The sequence below is a fragment of the Phytophthora ramorum genome (assembly GCF_020800215.1).
Source record: "Phytophthora ramorum isolate Pr-102 chromosome Unknown Phyram_PR-102_s0008, whole genome shotgun sequence".
Taxonomy (NCBI): Eukaryota; Oomycota; class Peronosporomycetes; order Peronosporales; family Peronosporaceae; genus Phytophthora; species Phytophthora ramorum.
In genome coordinates, this window is record NW_027150654.1 from 49,770 (window position 1) to 70,553 (window position 20,784).

The 20,784-nt window shown below is 53.9% G+C and overlaps 3 protein-coding genes across 3 annotated transcripts; all 3 read right to left on the bottom strand.

Annotated features, from left to right (window-relative positions):
• Window positions 1-2,832: 2,832 nt before the first annotated feature.
• Window positions 2,833-4,006, bottom strand: KRP23_9083 (uncharacterized protein; the record flags this gene model as incomplete). The annotated part of the gene is made up of 2 exons (XM_067894600.1): window positions 2,833-3,669; window positions 3,755-4,006. 2 exons carry the CDS (start codon window positions 4,004-4,006, stop codon window positions 2,833-2,835), a joined length of 1,089 nt encoding a protein of 362 aa, XP_067742259.1.
• A 2,385-nt stretch (window positions 4,007-6,391) lies between these two features.
• KRP23_9084 (uncharacterized protein) lies at window positions 6,392-6,976 on the bottom strand (the record flags this gene model as incomplete). Its single annotated transcript, XM_067894601.1, has 1 exon — window positions 6,392-6,976. The coding sequence occupies one exon, from the start codon at window positions 6,974-6,976 to the stop codon at window positions 6,392-6,394; it is 585 nt and encodes a 194-aa protein (XP_067742260.1).
• Window positions 6,977-7,204: 228 nt separating this feature from the next.
• Window positions 7,205-7,596, bottom strand: KRP23_9085 (uncharacterized protein; the record flags this gene model as incomplete). The annotated part of the gene is made up of 2 exons (XM_067894602.1): window positions 7,205-7,251; window positions 7,350-7,596. The coding sequence occupies 2 exons, from the start codon at window positions 7,594-7,596 to the stop codon at window positions 7,205-7,207; spliced, it is 294 nt and encodes a 97-aa protein (XP_067742261.1).
• Window positions 7,597-20,784: the final 13,188 nt, after the last annotated feature.

Below are 20,784 nucleotides of genomic sequence, written 5' to 3' on the forward strand. Positions count from 1 at the left end.
ATTAAGCTCGGATAAGTGTCGCACTCGAACGCGAGTGATAAAGTACGTGGTTGTTGATGATGGCTGGACACTCTCGCTGCTGGAGTTGGCTTGGAGTACGTATTCTGTTAAACGCATGGAGTAATCTGCATACAGACGTGGGATATTGCGGGATGCTGATGGTACTGAATCTCCGATTGGAACGCAGTCTTCTTTTCTCCGTCGGAAGGCAACAATTCGATCTTATTGCACACCAAGGTTTTGATCACAGTGATGAAGAATGTTCAAGGATCTTTATGTAACAAGGACACTTTGCCTTCTTCAAAGCGACAAAGCCAACGCATCTGGTTCGCAAAGAGGAATGCTGTGCTTTGGAGACGAGGATTCAAACCTTACGAGAGGAGCTGATGATTCTCTAGGAATCAAACGAAGATGGGGATGCCAAGTTGAAATCAAATGGAGCCAACAGCCAAGCCATGAAAGGTTTGGTGCGCAACTATTAGCTCGCAGTAGCATCAGTCCAACCCATGATCTTCAACCATCTTGAGGGTCAACGTACAAGTCCGATGTTTTTGAATATCCATCTGCCCCGAGAGTGTGGTTCTCGGCGCGAGACCCGTTTATCTTTGAAAGACGAAAGCTCCGGCAAGCCCGCACGTATTTAACGGCACGTAGCAATTGTTTGAACATGGTGAGGGACCACTACTCGGGGGAACATTTCGAGGACGAGGACGGGAAGTTTATTGGGCATCCACTTCGACCTGATTCACTTTCGCGCTGCCCGGTCAGTTAAGCAAGTCTACGATGCATGGTGTTTTGTGCGTCCAACACGGATACCGCGACCTCTGGAGACAGTTCGCAAACCCACGACCCGGGTCGACGACAACAGGCAAAACGACGACGTGTACATCTCGAATCATCGATTGTTATCAGAACAAGAAGCTGGCGTGTGACGTCGGAGGTGAGTACTATGAAGGTCAAAATGATTTTGAAAACTCTTCGTGCGCAGTACTGACTGACAACGGACAGCATTGATGAAGTCGACTTGTACTCGTTCGACCACTTAATGACCTCGTGTGGTATGTTGTGGATAGACCAATTCGGCAAGAGTTCATTGCAGCGCTTGTTCTGACTGAGAAATGGCGAGCTTAGCGAACACAGGCGAATGTCGAGCAGGACGCCACGCACGCAGGCAGCACTCAAGACGGTAGTGACGATATGCAGAACTTGTGGTGGTATGATGCGGAGCGCTCCCTCTTTGAAGGTCTATTGACCAACCTTTGAGATGTTGGACGACCCGATGGCCGGTATCGCTCAGTCGCCTGGCACAGACGGCCCGCCAGATAATTGAGGCTCAGTCGTTGTAATTCACCAACAACGTTTTGTGTTTTGGTAAGCTACGCCATGCAGTAGACTTTAGACTTGACACTTCCTACTTTTTGTGTTACCAAATCTTGTAGCTTGCGATAGCTTGATTGGATGCCGGCGATCCCTCAAGCTTGGTTTTTAAACTCGCCAGGGGCTCCCCCCTCACACACTGATCATCAATCTGAGACTCGTTCTTCTTGTTTTTCAACCCGGGTACCAACTTTGATGATCATGGCAACGAGCCACATCGGGTTGTCTTGCTGGCACGAGAGGTGATGGGAAAGCATTGCGTGAGCAGAAACAAACGCAATTTGCTGGTTGTATAGCAAGTGGAATACATAAACGTCGGCTCCCTCTTCTTGGCGACACCTCGTCGTCACTACTCATGTTTCCTCGAAAAGGTGTAATCTTCGTAATGCTATTACTTGAAGTATTGAACTCCCAGCAGCTTGACTTCCAGCGGTACAAAATGGAGACTGCGATAGCTGTCTGTCCAACATCAGTGGCGTTAACATTGCCTATCCGCGAGTCGATGCTTCGATGTTCAGGTCGGAAGAAAGAGGTTCTTCTTGGTGAGGTCGATCAGTTCTGTGCGGCAAACGCGAAATGCACATCAATACGTTCGTACAGACCTGAATCGAATTGTTGTCGTCTGCGGCATCATTGTCGCCATCGCAGCTCCTAATCGCGTTATGCCAGGGTGTCAAGTTCAGACAATCTTACGACTATTTGATGACAAGGTCTCGCCACTTGGACATGCCCGGAGAACAGCTCGATGACACGGACAGGAGCTTCATCTGCGATCTCATCACTCAAGCAAGTCTAAGATGCGCTTGTTTTCTTCATGTTCAATACGGAGATTAGGTGCTGGGAGATATCACGGCTCGGGAAGACTACGACGGCCTAAATGACGGTGTGTCCATATCGAATCACCGATTGGAGTCAAACCACGCCAGCGTGGCTCGATTCTGCCTCGTTCACACACGGCAGTACTTCGAAGACCAAAATGACTTTCAAAAATCAACGCGCGCTGTGCTGGTTACAGACAGCATTGACGAGGATGACGTGCACCCGTACGATTCACTCAAGAGAGACCTCACGACGGCTATTGTATTGGTTGAAGAGCGGCGCGACAAGAATGCTGAACTCGATCGTGAGCTCGGTAGAGAAGTCAACCAAAATGGTAACGAAGATGAGGATAAAGTCGTGGTGGATATACGACGGGCCGCATTCATCAAGACGTACCAGCCAAACCTCGAAATGCCGAAAACCGCGATGGTCGATATGTGCGAGCAATTTTCCCGGTGGCCATACGTAATGGTGGGATGATCGACACTAAATCGTTGTGTTGCACACACACTTGCCAACTCGTTTGTTCACAGACTGTTACTTCGTTTTGTTCTCCGTGAATCTCCAATACATGTCAGTAAACCTACACAGGTTTCCACGAGCCACGAGCGTGAGTCGTTCGTATGAAGTGGTTTATTACAACGCACAGACAAACTCGCGAATCGTCTGCAGCATCACCTTGACCCAGCCCGCTGAGCCATCACCAACAGCGCTCAGTGTCTCAGTGGGCACGTCGAATTCTGGCCGACGGACTTTCATGAAAGATGCGCACCGGATCAAGATCATCGACTCCTCGTCAACGTCCGTTTTGAGAGCCTGGTCAACTTCGGCCCCACTTCCTTCAACGGGTTGCTGCTCGTGGCGTTTTGTGCACCCCGGTCTGTTCCTCCTCACTTCCGTCATGACGAGTGTGGCGCTCACGTCCAGCCGAACTCGTGTCTTGGGATCGTACGGATGCAACTCGTCCTCGTCGACGCTGTCGGTGACCATGACAGCGCATGGCCGTCCTCCAATCAGCTCATGGTGTTCGTAAAATTTGTCGTACAGCACCTTGTTCGACTCTGTCACAATTCCAGTCGGACGAGCGGAAATCAGACGAAAGCTGCCGATCGACTCGTCCTCTCCGATCGTGTCGTAGTCTTCCCGCACAGTGATTTGGCCCAGCGCCTCCGTCGTGCTAATCTCCACATTCGTCAAGAAGAACTTGGCTGCATTGTACACTTCCCTCAGAGACTTGACTCCCACCAAGTGGCTCACTTCGAATCGTTCGCAGCAAAAGGCACCCGCAGCATCTTCGTAGCGATTTTCCGAGCTGTGTTTGGTTAGTAGATTGAGGTGCTGCGAGCGCGCGAGGACGTATGGGAGCGCCGAATTGAGCTTGTCGTCTTTCATATCCACCAGCAGCTGCCTGCGTTTCACCCAGCACTTTGGCAGGTGAACGTACGAGTACAGAGGATTCATAACCTGTCCCTCCTGGATAACCAACAAGGAAATAACGGATACCATGTCAGATCAGCTTAAGAGTATAGTATAAGGCTGCCAAGCGTTGGTGGTGCACCTGATAGTCTATGAGCTCGGACTGAGCGCCGGCCAGGACCAGTTTTTGGTCGTGAATTAACTCTTGCAGTGCATTCTTCGTGCGCAGCGAGCGCCACAGCAGCTGCAAATGGTCACTCGGAGTCATTGCCGCCGCCTCCACCCGAGCGTTGAGCTCTTGCACCTGGTCCTGCAGCGCCCGAATCTGCTCCCTAAGCGCCTCTGCCTTCTCCCTCCGCACTTGGTTCGTCGACTTGCGCTTCTTCGCGGGCATTTCGGACAGCCTTGAGCTTCTGGCACAACGTTTCGGAATGATGGCGATTCTCTTTAGTCGGTATTATACGTGTTACTGTACTGGTTAACAGACTGGCTTCTGTTGCAGTATTTAAGACTTGCCTACTGAGCAAGCTTGCATTCTGGAGTGACAAGTGCGTTGTCGAACACGCGAGAGACGGTCTCCAAGTCGCCCAGTAAGTGCAGCATCGGAGTCAAAAGGTCCGCTTTTGACTGCACAAGCTTCACGCGGCTTGTTATACTGTCCCACTTGAAATGGATCAAGCCTCGCAGCACAAACCGCTGGTCGAGCAACTTGACAGCAAGCGGTGACCACTGATCTCGGTCTCCATTGTGGACGAGATGAGGGAACGCGAAGTGCAGCGTGTTGGCCGTGATGGTGATTCCAACTGTAGTGGTGGCGGTGAGCGAGTCTTCGGGGCCGGTATCGAGTCGCACGAGTTGGGTATCCGAGTCTGGCAGGTAGAGAGCGAGGTGTCGGTAGTCCTCGATGAGGCTCTCAACGCCAAACCCCGTCTCGCCAACCACATCCGGCGATGTCGCTGCATGCAGGAAGTCGCGTTGTACGGTAGAAACATTGGTGTTCGGGGCCATTTTCGTGCTGTTGTCGGGGTCGTTCATTAGGGCGGATCCTTTCAAGCCGTAGCGGAACAGGCGAAAGTATTCTGCCACCACCGACAAGGCAGTCGTTCCTGTGGGGACACCGGAAGAGAGCGTCTGGCACTGGAGCTGAAGCGTTTGGGTTTCTCCTCGTAGCTTTCTGACGTCACGCTCTAAAGCGATCGCATGGTCCTCGATCTTTTTCCTGTATCGCTGCATGCCTGTCCGACTACGCTGTCGGCGCAGCTCTGTATCACCTTTTCCCTCTGCGATCAGTGATTTTGCAGCATACTGGCCAGGGACATCCATGTTGACAGCGAGCTCTGAGAGAGGCTTGTTGGGAACTGGGTTCAACATACCCTTGTGCTTGGAAGGAGCCGCAGCCCGCGTGGACTGTGTCTGCGGTGCTGTCTGGAGGACGTCGTGTGCAACCACCACCACGCTACCATGTCGATGTTGGGGAAAGTGTGGTCTTGAACTTGTGTATCTTGTCGTCGTTGAACTCCTCACTTTTCCGATCACACCGTCGCTCAGCATGTGCACGTTCGGCGGTTGGAGGTAGCTGCTGTGCATGTTGTTCTACAAGCTTTCGTGGCCAGTTTCAAAGTGATTCAAGAAATGCCTAGATGCCCGTGACAATTTTGTCAATGACGAATCCCCTTGGTGGTGAATTTATACCACGCAATGTGAGACACACAATGCGTGACACACGGTTTGTGTTAAATACAGATGATGTGATGTGTGCATCCTATATCCTGATCGATCACAACTATCTGGGGGAACTGGCCAATACATGTACCCCAGAAAATCATAAGCCATTCCGTTGCTATTACCTATGTGGATACACTCGCCACTGTTTTGGTTTGATCCGAGCAGCACAGACAGCATTAGCTCCTGGAAGGACACGGTGCGCTCTCCCGCATCGGCGTGTAGTGGCGCGACGCAAGCACTGACAAAAAAGCCTTCGTAGCCTCAATATAGAGTAACGATGTTTAGCACTTCCTCCGGGCGTGGATGATTGCCTCGATGGCCTTTCCACAGGCTTCAGCCTGCTGGCAAGGCGGTCTCGGGCTGCAAATCGCGACAGATCAAGTATATGAAATAAATTATAGTGACGGATGAGAGAAAGTTGGTCGCGGCTGTCGCTTGGGGTCTCAACAGGGTCATCGGCGGCGGCGTTGGCGCTAACTAGGTAGGAAAGAGCACAAAAAAGGGTATTTTTGCCTCGGCGGGCATGATCGACCAAAGTTTCATCATTTTCAATCAATCTTAGGCGATCACAAGACTGTAGCTCAAACCACGTCGACGCCACGCATGCCAAGCGAAGACACAGAAAACAACAGACTTTCCCGGATTTTTCCATCTGCTTTTACAGGCAATCATAGACATTATATAATAAATGTAACAGTACTATAATAGTCATTCTGGAATTAGTTTAGGAGCCGACGGTGTAATGAAATGTGGATACGTACTAAGAGAAGCCCTTGGAGCTCGCGTGCACCTTGAAAGTAGAATACAAGAAGCTTTACGTTAACAGGGCCGGTTTCCAAATCCTTATCTGAAGTCGCTGTCGAGGAGACAGCAGAGGTGGTGGTACTTCCATCACTCGACCGCGACGCGCTTTTCTTTCTGTCTAACGACATCAGAAGTATGGTATTATTTAATAGATTTGCTATTTTCTTTATCATGTTACTGCGCGTTATGCAGGAAGTCCTTAATCAAAGGGTTCTGGGACGAGAAGTGTCTGCCATAATGCACAAACGGATCATGCGTTGACAGCATCTCTGATTGACTGCACCTCAACCTCTCCCCAGCTCGCGATACCTTCCTTTAACGACCACATCGCACTTCTCGAGATCTCGAATTCAGGTTTGTGCATTTTCATGAACGCGGCACGCTGCATCACAACCACAAGTTCCTCTCTTTCCTCTTCGCCGGTGTGGACGCCATCACCCTGACTGCTGTTTCCTCCTTCGCTTCCAGACACGTGGCTGACTCGCTGTTCGCTCTCGGTGGACGTTGACCGTTCGTTCTTCTTGCGTTTCATTTCTGTCAGCACAGTTGTGGCACTGATATCTCGTCGCACTCGTTCTCGGGGGTTGTAAGGATAGAGGTCGTCAACATCAACGCTGTCCGTGACCACCACGGCACACGGCCGACCTCCCATCGTCACCGACTCGTCAAAATATTCCGTCAACACCACTTTGTTCACCTCCGACGTGATTCCGTTGCTATCTGTCGAAAGCAGTCGGTAATTCCAGATCGACGTCCCATCATCCACCGTGTCGTAGTCCTCACGAACTGTAGTATGTCCCAAGGCTTCGGAGATCGTGATCTCCATGTTCAGCATGAAGTATTTGATGGCTTCGAACACCTGCTTGATCGACTGGACTCCAGTAAAATGGAAAAACTCGAATCTCTCACAACAAAGTTGCCTTGAGCGTCTTCATATCGATGGTCCATCAGCTGCGGTTTCATCAGATCCAGATGCTGACTGCGAGCCACCACATACTGGAAGCCTCTAGTGATCATACCAGTCTTCGCATTTAGCAGCAGTTGGCGCCGCCCCCACCACTCTTTAGGCAAGTGAATATGTCTGCACAACGGACTTCCAGTCTGCCTCTCCTACTCAGACACCACCAGCATATAAAAACACATCACTGTGAGTAAACCCATTTCTTTAACGTTAAAAATGCATGAAAAGTGTGAATTCTTATTCTTACCCTCCATCCCAGCCAACATGGACCGAGCGCCAGCCACCGCCAATTGCTGGCCATGTATAATATCTCGGAGGGAGTTATTCGCCCCCACGACGTCCAGAAGTTGGGCTCGCGCGCTGCGGGGACGAGCCTGGAGACGCGCCAGCTTGTTCTGAAGAACCTCCAGCTGCGCCTTGACCGTCTTCACCTCCTCCTGCCGCACCAAGTACGAAGGTTTGCGTCGCTTAGCTCCGCCGCGTCGCCCCGTCATTTATTATATGGAAATTTGAAAATGGCTCAATCACCCAAGTGAAAAATTGGGTTATTTACAGTGACAATGCGCATTTTGACGTTAGGTCGTTAGGGTTCCGCGCAACGTGAAATTCTCGTAGATTTAAAGATATTGTAAATCGAGGATGCCAGTATGTCACTGCACGAAGCCGACTCAAGCCACACTTGTCAGACCATCGCTACGAAGACGAGAACGGGTATGGTTTCTGCGAACGGTTCGAGCTCTTCCACTTCAAAGGAGTAAAGTCTCTAAAACAAGTATTTGGAACTGTTTAGTTCTTCGTGAATGGGTAACATGGAAAACAGCATACCGGTATCCGAAAGATTGGGGCTCACGAGGATTACGACACCGAGGACGGAGCGTCAACTAACGAAGCTAAGCTGACAATCCCCGTTTGTTGTCGGGAATCGGCGATGGAGTAACAACCGGGATGAAATACCGGTAACATCACGCTCGTGGAGTATTTCGATCAACGCAACGAGTTTGAAGGTCGGCCCTGTGTTGTCATGATCACTGAGCAGCTAGTCGTGTCGATGCGGCGTGCAACATTTTTAAAAATCCACTACCCCAGTTTGAGGTGCCGGCCTCCACAATCGACTCACTTCACGAGGATGCTTCGAGTTGGGGCGATGCCATGGTGCAAACAATTCGAGGATTTATCTAGGTGAGACTGCACATTAGAGAACTTTGTCCGTCATAACTGACAAGATACCGTGATGCCTCTCCTTGTCGCTTGATCTCGATGGGGTGGTTAAGCAGCGGAAGAAATCTCCGAACCCAGTCTGGAGGCAAAGAAGTGCAAACGGTCGACTTCGAGTCAACGTCGGCGGACTGGAGCATGCGTTACCCTCGGGCCTGGCAGGGTCTCGACTATCAAGCCGATGTGTACAACGCCACCGAGGCATTGACGATCACGCTGTCACTTTTTTCAGTGGTGGGTGGGTAGAGAGCGCTGTTGTTCATTGATGCCAATGATGTCGTTCAGAGTATGATTTTGCCAATAAGTTTGGAAGTGCTTGGTTGCATTATACGATACCGCATGTTTCCAATGTACGGACACCTGTAGTGTTTTCCGGAGGTTAAAGCAACTTGAAAACACGGGGCAGGGCAGGTGCAATCCTGCTGGAAACTTGTAGCCTTGTGTATTGCAGGTGCTTGTGCAGTAGCTAGCAGAAATGAAAGTGAGAGGAGTTGATAGTCGTCACCATCTATCCGTCTCAATGCAGTAAGATGCAGATATGAAGCCTTCTTGCTGCTTGCAGCAGAAGAGGGCATATGTAAGACATCCAGTGAATCCACAAGGATCACTGGCGGCCGCTAACAAGATCCTGTTCTGTTATCAAACACTTGGTGTTCGACATCGCCATGAAGTGGGCTGGCTCTGGAAACACCAGGTTAGTCACCACAACTCTGTGATTGATATGGATGCACCATGTCTCTCGCAGTCTGGCAAACTCTGGGGTTTCATGCTGGAGGTGGAAGCTGGCTTGATACCAGGAATCCACTACAACACCCCGTGACACACAGTAAGCTCGGTCCTTCAGCTGTTGTGTCTTCCGTGCCCTTACTCACTGCTACTTCGTTACGGTGTCCACGTCGCGTCACCGCCAGTCCTGTCTCTAGCTAGAGGACGGTGTCCGGTGGCTGCAAACTACTGTCGTCCTTTAATGCACCTACCCTACGCTATACACAAATGACGAACAGTAGCGCGATCCTTGGTCGCGCGAGCCGTAAAGAGGTTCACACCCTGAGATCTTCCAGTTGCTTAGTGCGCGACGCCGGGGCTCCGAGTACCGGGGGCTCCTAGTACCCTCTCTTTGGCTGCCAGACACTGTTCGGGCTGCAGATACCGACAACTACGCGGGGCTGCATATACCCGCCTCTCTCACACTCAGGGGACTCTCCAATCGAACTTGGTAGCCGCTTTCGTTGACACTTGGACACTCTGCTGGTACTTGCTGCTGACGTTGTATTTGTATGTCGTTGTGCGTCAGACCGACACGTCGACTTCGCTGCCGCGGACACTTGCTAGTTCCGCTGCGCTTCTTACCTGACTGCCGCTATCCTATTCATGCACTTGGCCCTAGGGTCAGCCGTCGCCGTCCTGATCCAGCAACCACGACTCCATACCGGAAGATCGCATGCTTGTTGTGGCTTCACTCGACTCGTTCTGTAGATACAGGTTGCTCTTTCAGGGTACACATTCTCTTGCGACCCTTTGTCGTTCTTGCTGCTCTACTTCGGCGCTATCTGGTCCTCCGTCTGCTTGTTCGTCTGCCCGGGGATGGAGACGCCCCAAAGAGATTTCATTCTCTTACTCTCTTCCCCTAGGCCCGAATCGTCCTCGATTCGCGCTGCTGTCCGCTGTCCGCTGTCCGTCTCCTGTCCGGTTGCTGTGTTGCTGTCATTACCCCTAGCGATGGTACGCTGCTGGTATCTTCATCTGGCCCGCTATCTGCATCCTCTTCACTTGACTTACCTTCTGCTCGCTCGTTGCGTACGCGTCCTTCCCGCCATAGCTGCTCGTAGTCCTGCTGGTTGATTCAGAGGCACAAAGGCTCTTCAGCGTTAAGTCGATGACCCAACCGCTGTACTTGGAACTCCAATATGTAACGCCCTGCTCGTGTCCGATATCTTGCGTCGGCGCTCGACCACGGTCTCTTCTGGCTGAATCCTCGTAAGTGGCGGTCGTTTTCCCACGAGAGTGTCTGCACCTCGTCGGCCCTGGCCGGCGAAGACGTAAATACGCTCTTCTTCCTCTGCTTCATTTGCTGTCCCTCGCGACTGTACCCTAGGTTGCTCACGCGCATGTTCGTCGGCGTCATCCTTTTTGCCATCGTCGTGGGGTACTTGCGCTGCAACTTGTCCGTTTCCCGATTGTTGTTGCTCCGCTGCTCCTGTTTTGTCGACTGGTTGCTCGACTGCCCGTTCATGGCCGTACTGTACTTCTTCATGGTGCTCAATTGTTTCGTGATCCCGCTGCTCAACGGCACCGTGGGCGTGTTGTTCTTCTGCCTGGTCTCGTTGGTGCTAGACTCGGTGGCGAGTGCTGTCTCGCCAGCTCGGGCTCTGCTGGGACTTTCCGCGCGGTCACTGGTACTTCCGTCATGCTCGACACCTGCATACGGTGCTCTTCTGATCTTGGCCCTTGTCCGGCCTGCAATCGCGTCATCTGGGGCTGCTGGAACTGTTTTCGCTCGCTTACGCTGGGGTCTTACTGCTGGGACGCGTCCTTTGTTGTGGTTCTGTTAGTTGCAATCGTAGGAAGATCGAATTGCGCTACGCGCCGTTTCTTGCCCTTGCACATCCGTGTTGCTGTTCCCGCGGTTGTGATCGTGCTGGCGGATTGGTTTCTGCTGGCTCCGCTTGCTCCGCTCTGGTCGACTCGCTGCTGACCTTTGTTTCCACCTCTGCTGCTGTTGGTCTGGCAGCTGCCGCGTTCTCGACTGTCGCCAAGCTATTCCTGTCTTCGTCCTGGGCGGCTAGTTCCGGGGCTGCACTTTCCTCCTCGTCTGATTCAATATCGGCCGCTGCAATAGCTTCCTCACGATTGTTCAGCGCAATGTCCTTGGCCATCTGCTCTAGCAGGTTCGTCGGGTAGTAGTAGCTCAATAGGAATGTACAGTGCACGATCAATTCTTTGCCGGACTCCAACATCTGAATGAGGTAATTGTCGTACCCGGAGGCCTCTATAATCTTGCCAGGGCCCCTCCATCTGTGCCCAAACTTCGTGATTCCAGGCCCCTTCGCGGGTCGATACAGCCACACTAACTGTCCTGGCCTAAATTCACTGCGATGCCTCACATTCCTCTGGTTGTAGTACATGGCCTGTCGGGCCTGTTCCTTCTGTAGTGCTACGGCCGCTAGTTCTCGAGCCTTTCTCAGGTCCTGCAACAGCACTTCGTGGTAGTCTTGCAGCGTGCTGTGCGGGTGCTCTAGTCGATTACGTCTCAACAATTCAGCTGGCGTCCTCAACTTCCGGCCCATCATCAGTTCATTAGGCTGGTAGCCGTGCGTAGCATGTCGAGACCCGTTGTATGCGTACAGCGCGCTTGGCAAGAAGTCATCCCAGTCGTCTTGGGCTTCGTTCACATAGAGGCTCACCATATCCTTCCAGGTTCGATGAAATCGTTCTACTAAACCTAGCAAATTCGGTCTGTACGGGACTGGAGTCGATTGTTTCACTTGCATTAATTCCAGCAACTCTGCCGTTGCCCTGCTGCCAAATTCCATTGCTCCATCCATCATGATCTCACGCATGGGTCCATACACGAGAACCACCTTGTCCATCAAAAAGCGTGCAATGGCTTTCGCCGTGTGCTCAGGTACGGCTGCTGCCACAGCGTACCGAGTGTTTACTCCACCGCGGCAATCACATAGCGGTTGCCCCACATCGTCACTGGCAATGGCCCGGCGACGTCGATCGCCCACCGATCGCACACATCACCTGTTCGTACGCTTCGCAACGGCGGAACCACCGCCTTTGGTCGATCCTTCCGTGACCCACAGTCCTGGCACGCGGACACCCAGCTGTTCACAGCTTCTCTCATGTGCGGCCACCAGTACATCCGGTGCAGGCGGTCGTACGTTTGCGGGCCCCGCAAGTGGCCTGCCCATATACTGTCATGAGCTTCCTTGAAAGCGAGGGCTCAATAGATCGCTGGCAGGACAACTCTGCTTCCACTGTCTACTTCTGCGTGTATCACTCCATCACGATCACTAAATACACGCTGCCCTCGATACGCCCCCTTCTGTTTGAGTCTCTGCACCATCACCGATCTGTCCTGCTCTCTCTTGATGTCGTCGTCAGTGAACTGCACTACGCCCATCTCTGCCTCTTCAACGCGCCACACTACTCCCGTCTGGACTACATTTCTGGCTGCACGATCGACTTCCGCGTCCAAGTCATTGAGGTGCACATCCTGCACTGCCGCCAGCTTCCTTTTCTGGGGTGATGTCACCCTCGTAGCGTGCGTCACTGTGGCTGCATTTGTTCTTGTCATGACGGTGCTGTTTCTCTTCACGCGCTGACCGGACGGCTGCACCGGGTCACCGCTCCCCATGATGCTCTTATGGCGCTGAATCGTGTCACTGCTGGTCTTCTGGTCGCCTACCGCTTCACTTTCCTCGACCCCTGCTCGTGCGTGCTTCCGTTCTGACTCCGCGCTCCTCTTTCTGATGCTTCTGCACTCAACCGTGGGTTCTGTCACCTTCTTGTCGTCAACGTCCGTGCATGCCGCGACTTCCGCCTTCTCCTTACCCTCGACGGCGTCCTCGGTTCTTGTCGGTGCATCATCCTTTTCTACCGTCAATTGCTGCGTCGGCCTCGCTATCACAGAATCTTCGGCAACCTTGTCATGCTCCTCAATCGCTTCATGCTCCGCTGGCGCTGGTCCTCGCGACAAGGCATCCGCCACATAGTTTTCTCTACCAAGCCTGTACTGGATATCAAAATCGTATTCTTGGAGAGTCAAGGCCCATCTGTGCAACCGTCCTGCAGGCTCCTTGGTTTCATCAGCCACTTAAGGCTATGTGGTCTGTCACAATGGTGAATTTTCGCCGTAGAGATGCGGTCAGAAGAGTCGTACGGCCCACACGACCGCAAGACACTCGAGCTCGGAGATACTATAGTTGCTCACTGTCGGGCTGTTCACTTTTGAGGCGTACGCAACTGGTTGATCGCCACCACCTTGGTCTTGCGAAAGCACAGCACCAAGTCCAACCTTCGAAGCATCGGTTGTCAGTTTGAACGGCACTCTGTAGTCAGGATAGACTAGGACAGGCTTCTTGCTCAGCCATACCTTCGCCCACGTAAACGCTTCCTCCTGTGCTTCGTTCCATACCCACGCACTGCTTTTCCGGAGCAAACTCGTTAGCGGTGACATCTTAGCACCGAAGTCCGGGGCAAACCTCCGGTAGTAGCCTGCTAACGCCACGAACCGCCGTACTTGCACATCATCTACTGGTCGTGGGAAGTCCACGATGGCTTTGATCAATCGATCCGTCGGCTGGATTCCGTCCGGCGTCAAGTCGTGCCCCAAGTACTCCATCTTGGTGGTCGCGAAGGAGCACTTCGATGCCTTCAGGCTCAGTCCAGCGTCTACAATCCGTTCTAGTACTACAGCTAGCTCTACTACGTGCTGTGCAACTGTGCCCTTCGTGAATATCACCACGTCGTCTAGGTACACTAGGCAGCACACCCATGTCAATCCTCGCAATACACAATCCATCAGTCGCTGAAAAGTGCTGGGTGCGTTGCACAGTCCAAACGGCATTCGTCTGAACTGGAACAACCCACGCCGCGTTGTGAAAGCTGTCTTCGCTCGATCTTCTTTCGCCACACCTAGTTGCCAATAGCCAGCATGCAAATCTAAGCTCGTAAAACGCTGCGATCCGTACAAAGCTTCTAGCGTCTCGTCAACCCGGGGCAATGGGTACACATCCTTGACCGTGACCGCGTTGAGTGACCGGTAGTCAATGCAAACCGCACACTGCCGTCTTTCTTCCGCACAATCACCACAGGGAATCCCCATGCACCTTCTCCCGGCTCAATTACTTCGTTGTTCAGCATCTCGTCGACCTCCTTGTCTATCAATTCGTTCTCCGATACGGCATGCCTGCGTCGGCGCTGCATAATTGGCGCGACGTTCCCCGTATTGATGTGATGCTCCACGTTGACTTTCGCCAACGGCGGGCATCCTGGCTTCTTCTCGACTACGCCAGCGTACTGCCGGAGAAGCGCTATCACCAAGTCCCGGTCCTGGCCCCCATCTCACCGATGTCCAGTTTGTTCTCGTCTGTCAGCGGACGGGCGTCGTCCTTCTTCAATTCCGCTACCCACTTTGCTACTCGAGCTCTTTCGAGCTCGCCATTCATCGCCATGATCTGCATGTCATCATCTGTAGGAATCCAGATACCCAGGGCTTCTCTGGCGGGTAGCTTTTCGCGCCGTCCCTCGACATTCATCACCACCACGCGAACCATGCCGTCTTTTACCGTGTCGACTGTCGGTGCGATCAGCAAATGCCGCTTCGAGCTCGGTTTTGGCACAAATATCCCGGTCGAACCGTCTTCCGCATTCACCTGCAGATACAGCGTGCTGCGTGTGTTTGTTGCCAGCTTGGTCGTCCTCGCCAGCCGTACCACTGCTTTCCGCTCTTGTCCTAGCTGTTGCAATGTCGACACTCCATGGCAGGTGAACGGCAGTATGAACTTCTGTCCCTTAGCATCACGATACTTCAGCTCGCGTGCGCCAAAGTCTATCTTGACTTGGTGTTCCACCATCCAGTCCTCGCCGATCAGTAGCTCGTCGCCCTGCCCATCTACCAGTAGAGCATCCACCACGATCCGTTGCTGGTACTGTGTCGTCCCGGCGAATCGCCAGACCCCGAGCACCTTGCTTGTGCCTCCACCGAAGCCTTCAACGATATCCACCGGTGCGTTTCTCGTCATGCACTGTCCAAATTGGCGCAACTCGATTCCAGTTACACTATACTGGGCACAGCTATCTAACTTCTTGCGTGTGGGTCTTCGTCAATGCTAACAGCGCCGTCGGCAGACAACTTGGGCTTCCCGCGCCGGCCGCACGCAACTGTGCAACTCGCACGCTTTTCCCATCCTTGTCGAGTCGCCGCTCTACATCCCCATAACAGCCTTGTTTCACGTAGTGGTATGCTTTCTTGCGTGTCCACCTGCTTGTTTTGGCTGCTGCCGTCTGCCCTGCCGCTATGGCAGCTGCTACGCGCTCTACTTGCTGTCTTCGCTGCTGCAACCTTCGTGTCCGTCGGGCAACGCGGAATTTCTTCGCTTCCTTGGCCGCACTGCGCCTGACCGCCCTCATTTCGTCGAGCGTGCCTGTTTCTGCGAGCTCTACAGGAACGTCTTGAGCATAGCGCGCCATTGCGTCCAGCCACTCCTCTGCAGTCTGTATTGCAGGTTGCTGAGCGATGTCCGGCATTTTTTCCAGTACGGAGACCACGTCATGAGCATCGGTTGTGGCTGCGTCTACTCCTCTAGCATCCTTCTTCTGCGCGACGGCCGCAAAAGCCGCTGCTTCCAATTTCTTCACGACTTCTGCCGCCATTTGAGCTTCGCCATGGCTGTTTCCTCGCCGCCTTCGTCCGTCGTCTTCACGCAGTTCAGTGAGCACGTGACGTACAGCCATTCGCAATACCTTGGCGCGCTCTTCTCGTCGCTCGCGCACTTCAGCTGCCAATACCCCGTGAGTCGCTGCTAGCGCACCTTCAGCCTTCCGTTGTCTTCTCTTGGCTGCCGTAGTCCGGCCTCCACTCATCACGGCTGCTCGGCGGGCCATACCCGCTGGTAATGAAGTCCTCTGGCCAGTCGGTGCTGTCATGTTCTTCCCCGACATGGCTGACAAGTGACCAGCGACGATGGACGTCCCTATGGGCATGCACATCGTAGGTCCGCTGTTCGCCTTTTCATTCTCCTTGTTGGTGTCAATCATCTGCGGCTTGCTGGACACCCGCGACTCCTCCAACTTGCCCTCGTCTTGCTGATCGCTCTTCCCCTGGTTTTGACGACGCGCGCTCCCACTCTTCCCCTTGGTTTGACCACCCTAGTTGAAAGCGGGTCAGTGCCGTCTCCACCAGCGCTGGCAACTGTCGGCACTCGTTCCCAGCACCTCCTTCGCTTGTCCCGCATCACCTTCGCCGGCGTTCTGTTCTGGATTTCCTCGTCGGGGCATTCTGCCGTCGCGGACAGTAGAGCCCCCGCCTCTACTGCCGCTGCCCATTTCCCGCCGACGCCGTCGTTACCGTAGCACCTCCTGCTGCAGTATTGGTGGCGCTTGCCGCGGTTGTCTGCTGGGGCCCTGCCTGGCTTTCTTCGTCGGCGATACGTTGCGCGCACTCACGCCACCAGTGGCCCTTTGTGCCACAGTAGCCACAGTTCGACTCTGCCTTACGCTGAGCGATCGCGCGCGCGTCGGGAGGGCGGTAGTTGTCCAATCCGCCTGCACCTCCGCGTCCGCCTCGACCTCGTCCAAATCCGCGTCCGCCAGCGACGCCTCTTCCTCCGAAACCACTGCCGTTGCCGCGACTGTAGCTATCATCATTGTTGTTGCTGCTGTAGCCACCGCCATGGTTGCCGCCGCCGCCGTAGCTACCGCTATTGTTGTCGCGGTGCTGGGGCTGCCATGCTGAACCTTGGTTGTTTCTGTCTCGGCGCTGATTGTATTGTGGGTGTTGCTCGGCCTCCTCGCTCTTGATTTCTAATGCTCTGGCTACCTTGGCTTTGCTGGACGCCGCCTGTCCATTGTCTTCGCGCCCTAGCCCTGCTACCAACATCAGCGCTTGCAAAGCGGCCAATGAAAGCGGGTCTTTTTTGCGGTTTTAGCCAATCCACTTACCGCTTTTCCTTCTGTGTCAAAGTTTGGGGGCGAATCATTGCTGCCGCCAAAACCTAAACCCAACTTCTTCCAGTCGAGCCGGTCCACACCCTCTGCCATCGGCTGTTTCTTTTTAGCGGGTTGATTGTCGTCTTCGATACCATACTCGCGGTCATCTCGGTAGCGGTGCTTGGCCACTCGCCAATCCGTCACCTTGAAGCCCTCACCGAACTCTCCCCACTTGTCCTCGGCGAACTGCACGGCTTCATCCAGCGTCTGCGGTTCGTACGTGCGCACCTGTGTTGCTGTGTTCTCGTTGTTGATTCCGTTGATGAATGCCTCTATGTAGGACTCTGCAGGCACTCGCTTACCGAAGCCGATGACCGTCAAGCTCGCTGCGAAGTCGTTCAAGCGCTCACCTGGCTGTTGAACGCGTGCTGCTAGCCGCTGCTGAATGCGAAACAGGTTCTCGCGCCGCCCATACTTCTTCCGCATCATCTTGACCAGGTAAGCCAAGTTCTTGTCCTCCTCGCGCATACTCTCGGACAACGTGATTAACCATTTGCTTGCGCCGTCCTTTAAGTGCGCAGTGGCGCCGTAGTACAGCTCGGCTGCTGTCCAGGTGTCGCCGCCGAGACCTGCCTGCCGCTCGACCTCCTGTGGGATCGTCGCCAGCCATGCTTCGACGGACTCCCCCCCCTTAAAGTCCTCGAGGTTCAAACGCTTCATCTTGTGCCGGCCTCGTCGCTCAGTTGCTGGTGGTGGTGGCGCCTGAATCACCACCGGTTGCGGTACTGGTGTAGCTGCTGGGGGCTGCACCAGGAATCGCTTCATCATGCTCGCTGTTGGCGTGGCGTAAGCGCCTCCCACCAGTCCATGTCCTCCAAGTCGTCGTCTTGCTCCGTCTGATTCGACGCGGGCGGTCTCACTGTCGATTGTCATACGCGGCCTCCATCTCGCTGTCCTCCGTCGCCGTTATCGCTGTTACCGCCAGCTCCACCGGTTCCACCTTCATGGTCACCTCCGCCAGTATTTCAGTTCCATGACCGCTGTTGTTATTGTCGTCGTCGTCGTCGGTGGAGTCATTGTGGTGGTCATTGCCACCAGCGGCGGTGATGGTGACGCTGCTGCTGACGACTACCTCCTCGTCAGTGCCTGGACTTCCGTCAGCGGTGTGCAGCCGTAGTCGTGTCCGTGGTCGCGTCCTCTTCGATGCCGGTGTTGTGGCCGAGCGTCGTGGGGTGGCGCTGGCTGTAGGCGTGCTCGATCTTCATGCTGCTCTCGTTGCTCGTGCTGTCATCCTCGCTATCGTTCCTTCTGCTCAATCCGTTGTTTGCTCAATTCACTTTTGCTCTTCCTCAATCCGTCTCTCAGTCTCTCAATGGCCTGGGGTTCGTGCCACTGGGCCGAGCCTCGTGTAAGCCTCCTCTTCAGTCTCTGGGAAGCCAACCGTGTTGGAAGGCCCCTGTATGACCACCAAGTAAGCTCGGTCCTTCAGCTGTGTGTCTTCCGTGCCCTTACTCACTGCTACTTCGTTACGGTGTCCACGTCGCGTCACCGCCAGTCCTGTCCCTAGCTAGAGGACAGTGTCCGGTGGCTGCAAACTACTGTCGTCCTTTAATGCACCTACCCTACGCTATACACAAATGACGAACAGTAGCGCGATCCTTGGTCGCGCGAGCCGTAAAGAGGTTCACACCCTGAGATCTTCCAGTTGCTTAGTGCGCGACGCCGGGGGCTCCGAGTACCGGGGGCTCCTAGTACCCTCTCTTTGGCTGCCAGACACTGTTCGGGCTGCAGATACCGACAACTACGCGGGGCTGCAGATACCCGCCTCTCTCACACTCAGGGGACTCTCCAATCGAACTTGGTAGCCGCTTTCGTTGACACTTGGACACTCTGCTGGTACTTGCTGCTGACGTTGTATTTGTATGTCGTTGTGCGTCAGACCGACACGTCGACTTCGCTGCCGCGGACACTTGCTAGTTCCGCTGCGCTTCTTACACTGACTGCCGCTATCCTATTCATGCACTTGGCCCTAGGGTCAGCCGTCGCCGTCCTGATCCAGCAACCACGACTCCATACCGGAAGATCGCATGCTTGTTGTGGCTTCACTCGACTCGTTCTGTAGATACAGGTTGCTCTTTCAGGGTACACATTCTCTTGCGACCCTTTGTCGTTCTTGCTGCTCTACTTCGGCGCTATCTGGTCCTCCGTCTGCTTGTTCGTCTGCCCGGGGATGGAGACGCCCCAAAGAGATTTCATTCTCTTACTACACCATCATAATCAATCAATCGCCCAACCGATGTTGTGGGCTATTGTCGAGACCTGGAGGACGCTCTCGTTGTTCTGGCGGGCACGGGGTCTGTGCCGAGAAAGCTCCCTGCGCGAGCATGGATCTGGCTCGGTATTCTGGCTCGGTTTTCTGGCTCTGAAACGATGGTGGCTGGTTTAGTGTTTCGGACAAGCGAACGAGCAAGACACACCCACTCACACGATTACGCGGCAAGCCCAGCATCAAAGCATTCCTGCGCCACTTTGAAACTGGGCAAGAAAGGTCAACTAGAACATACACAGCAGCCCCCTCCATCTACCGAGTGTCCACACGCTCAGTGACGGTGTGATCGGAAAAATGATGCGATCGTCCCGTTGGCCAACAATTGAAGCCAATTTCGCCGGAGACGACAACACCAGGAGTTCAACGACGACAAGATACACAAGTTCAAGACCACACTTTCCCCAACATCGACATGGTAGCGTGGTGGTGGTTGCACACGACGTCCTCCAGACAGCACCGCAGACACAGTCCACGCGGGCTGCGGCTCCTTCCAAGCACAAGGGTATGTTGAACCCAGTTCCCAACAAGTCTCCGTCAGAGCTCGCTGTCAACATGGAGGTCCCTGGCCAGTATGCTGCACAATTACTGATCGCAGAGGGAAAAGGTGATACAGAGCTGCGCCGACAGCGTAGTCGGACAGGCATGCAGCGATACAGGAAAAAGATCGAGGACCATGCGATCGCTTTAGAGCGTGACGTCAGAAAGCTACGAGGAGAAACCCAAACGCTTCAGCTCCAGTGCCAGACGCTCTCTACCGGTGTCCCCACAGGAACGACTGCCTTGTCGGTGGTGGCAGAATACTTTCGCCTGTTCCGCTACGGCTTGAAAGGATCCGCCCTAATGAACGACCCCGACAACAGCACGAAAGTGGCCCCGAACACCAATGTTTCTACCGTACAACGCGACTTCCTGCATGCAGCGACATCGCCGGATGTGGTTGGCGAGACGGGGTTTGGCGTTGAGAGCCTCATCGAGGACTACCGACACCTCGCTCTCTACCTGCCAGACTCGGATACCCAACTCGTGCGACTCGATACCGGCCCCGAAGACTCGCTCACCGCCACCACTACAGTTGGAATCACCATCACGGCCAACACGCTGCGCTTCGCGTTCCCTCATCTCGTCCACAATGGAGACCGAGATCAGTGGTCACCGCTTGCTGCCAAGTTGCTCGACCAGCGGTTTGTGCTGCGAGGCTTGATCCATTTCAAGTGGGACAGTATAACAAGCCGCGTGAAGCTTGTGCAGTCAAAGCGGACCTTTTGACTCCGATGCTGCACTTACTGGGCGACTTGGAGACCGTCTCTCGCGTGTTCGACAACGCACTTGTCACTCCAGAATGCAAGCTTGCTCAGTAGGCAAGTCTTAAATACTGCAACAGAAGTCAGTCTGTTAACCAGTACAGTAACACGTATAATACCGGCTAAAGAGAATCGCCATCATTCCGAAACGTTGTGCCAGAAGCTCAAGGCTGTCCGAA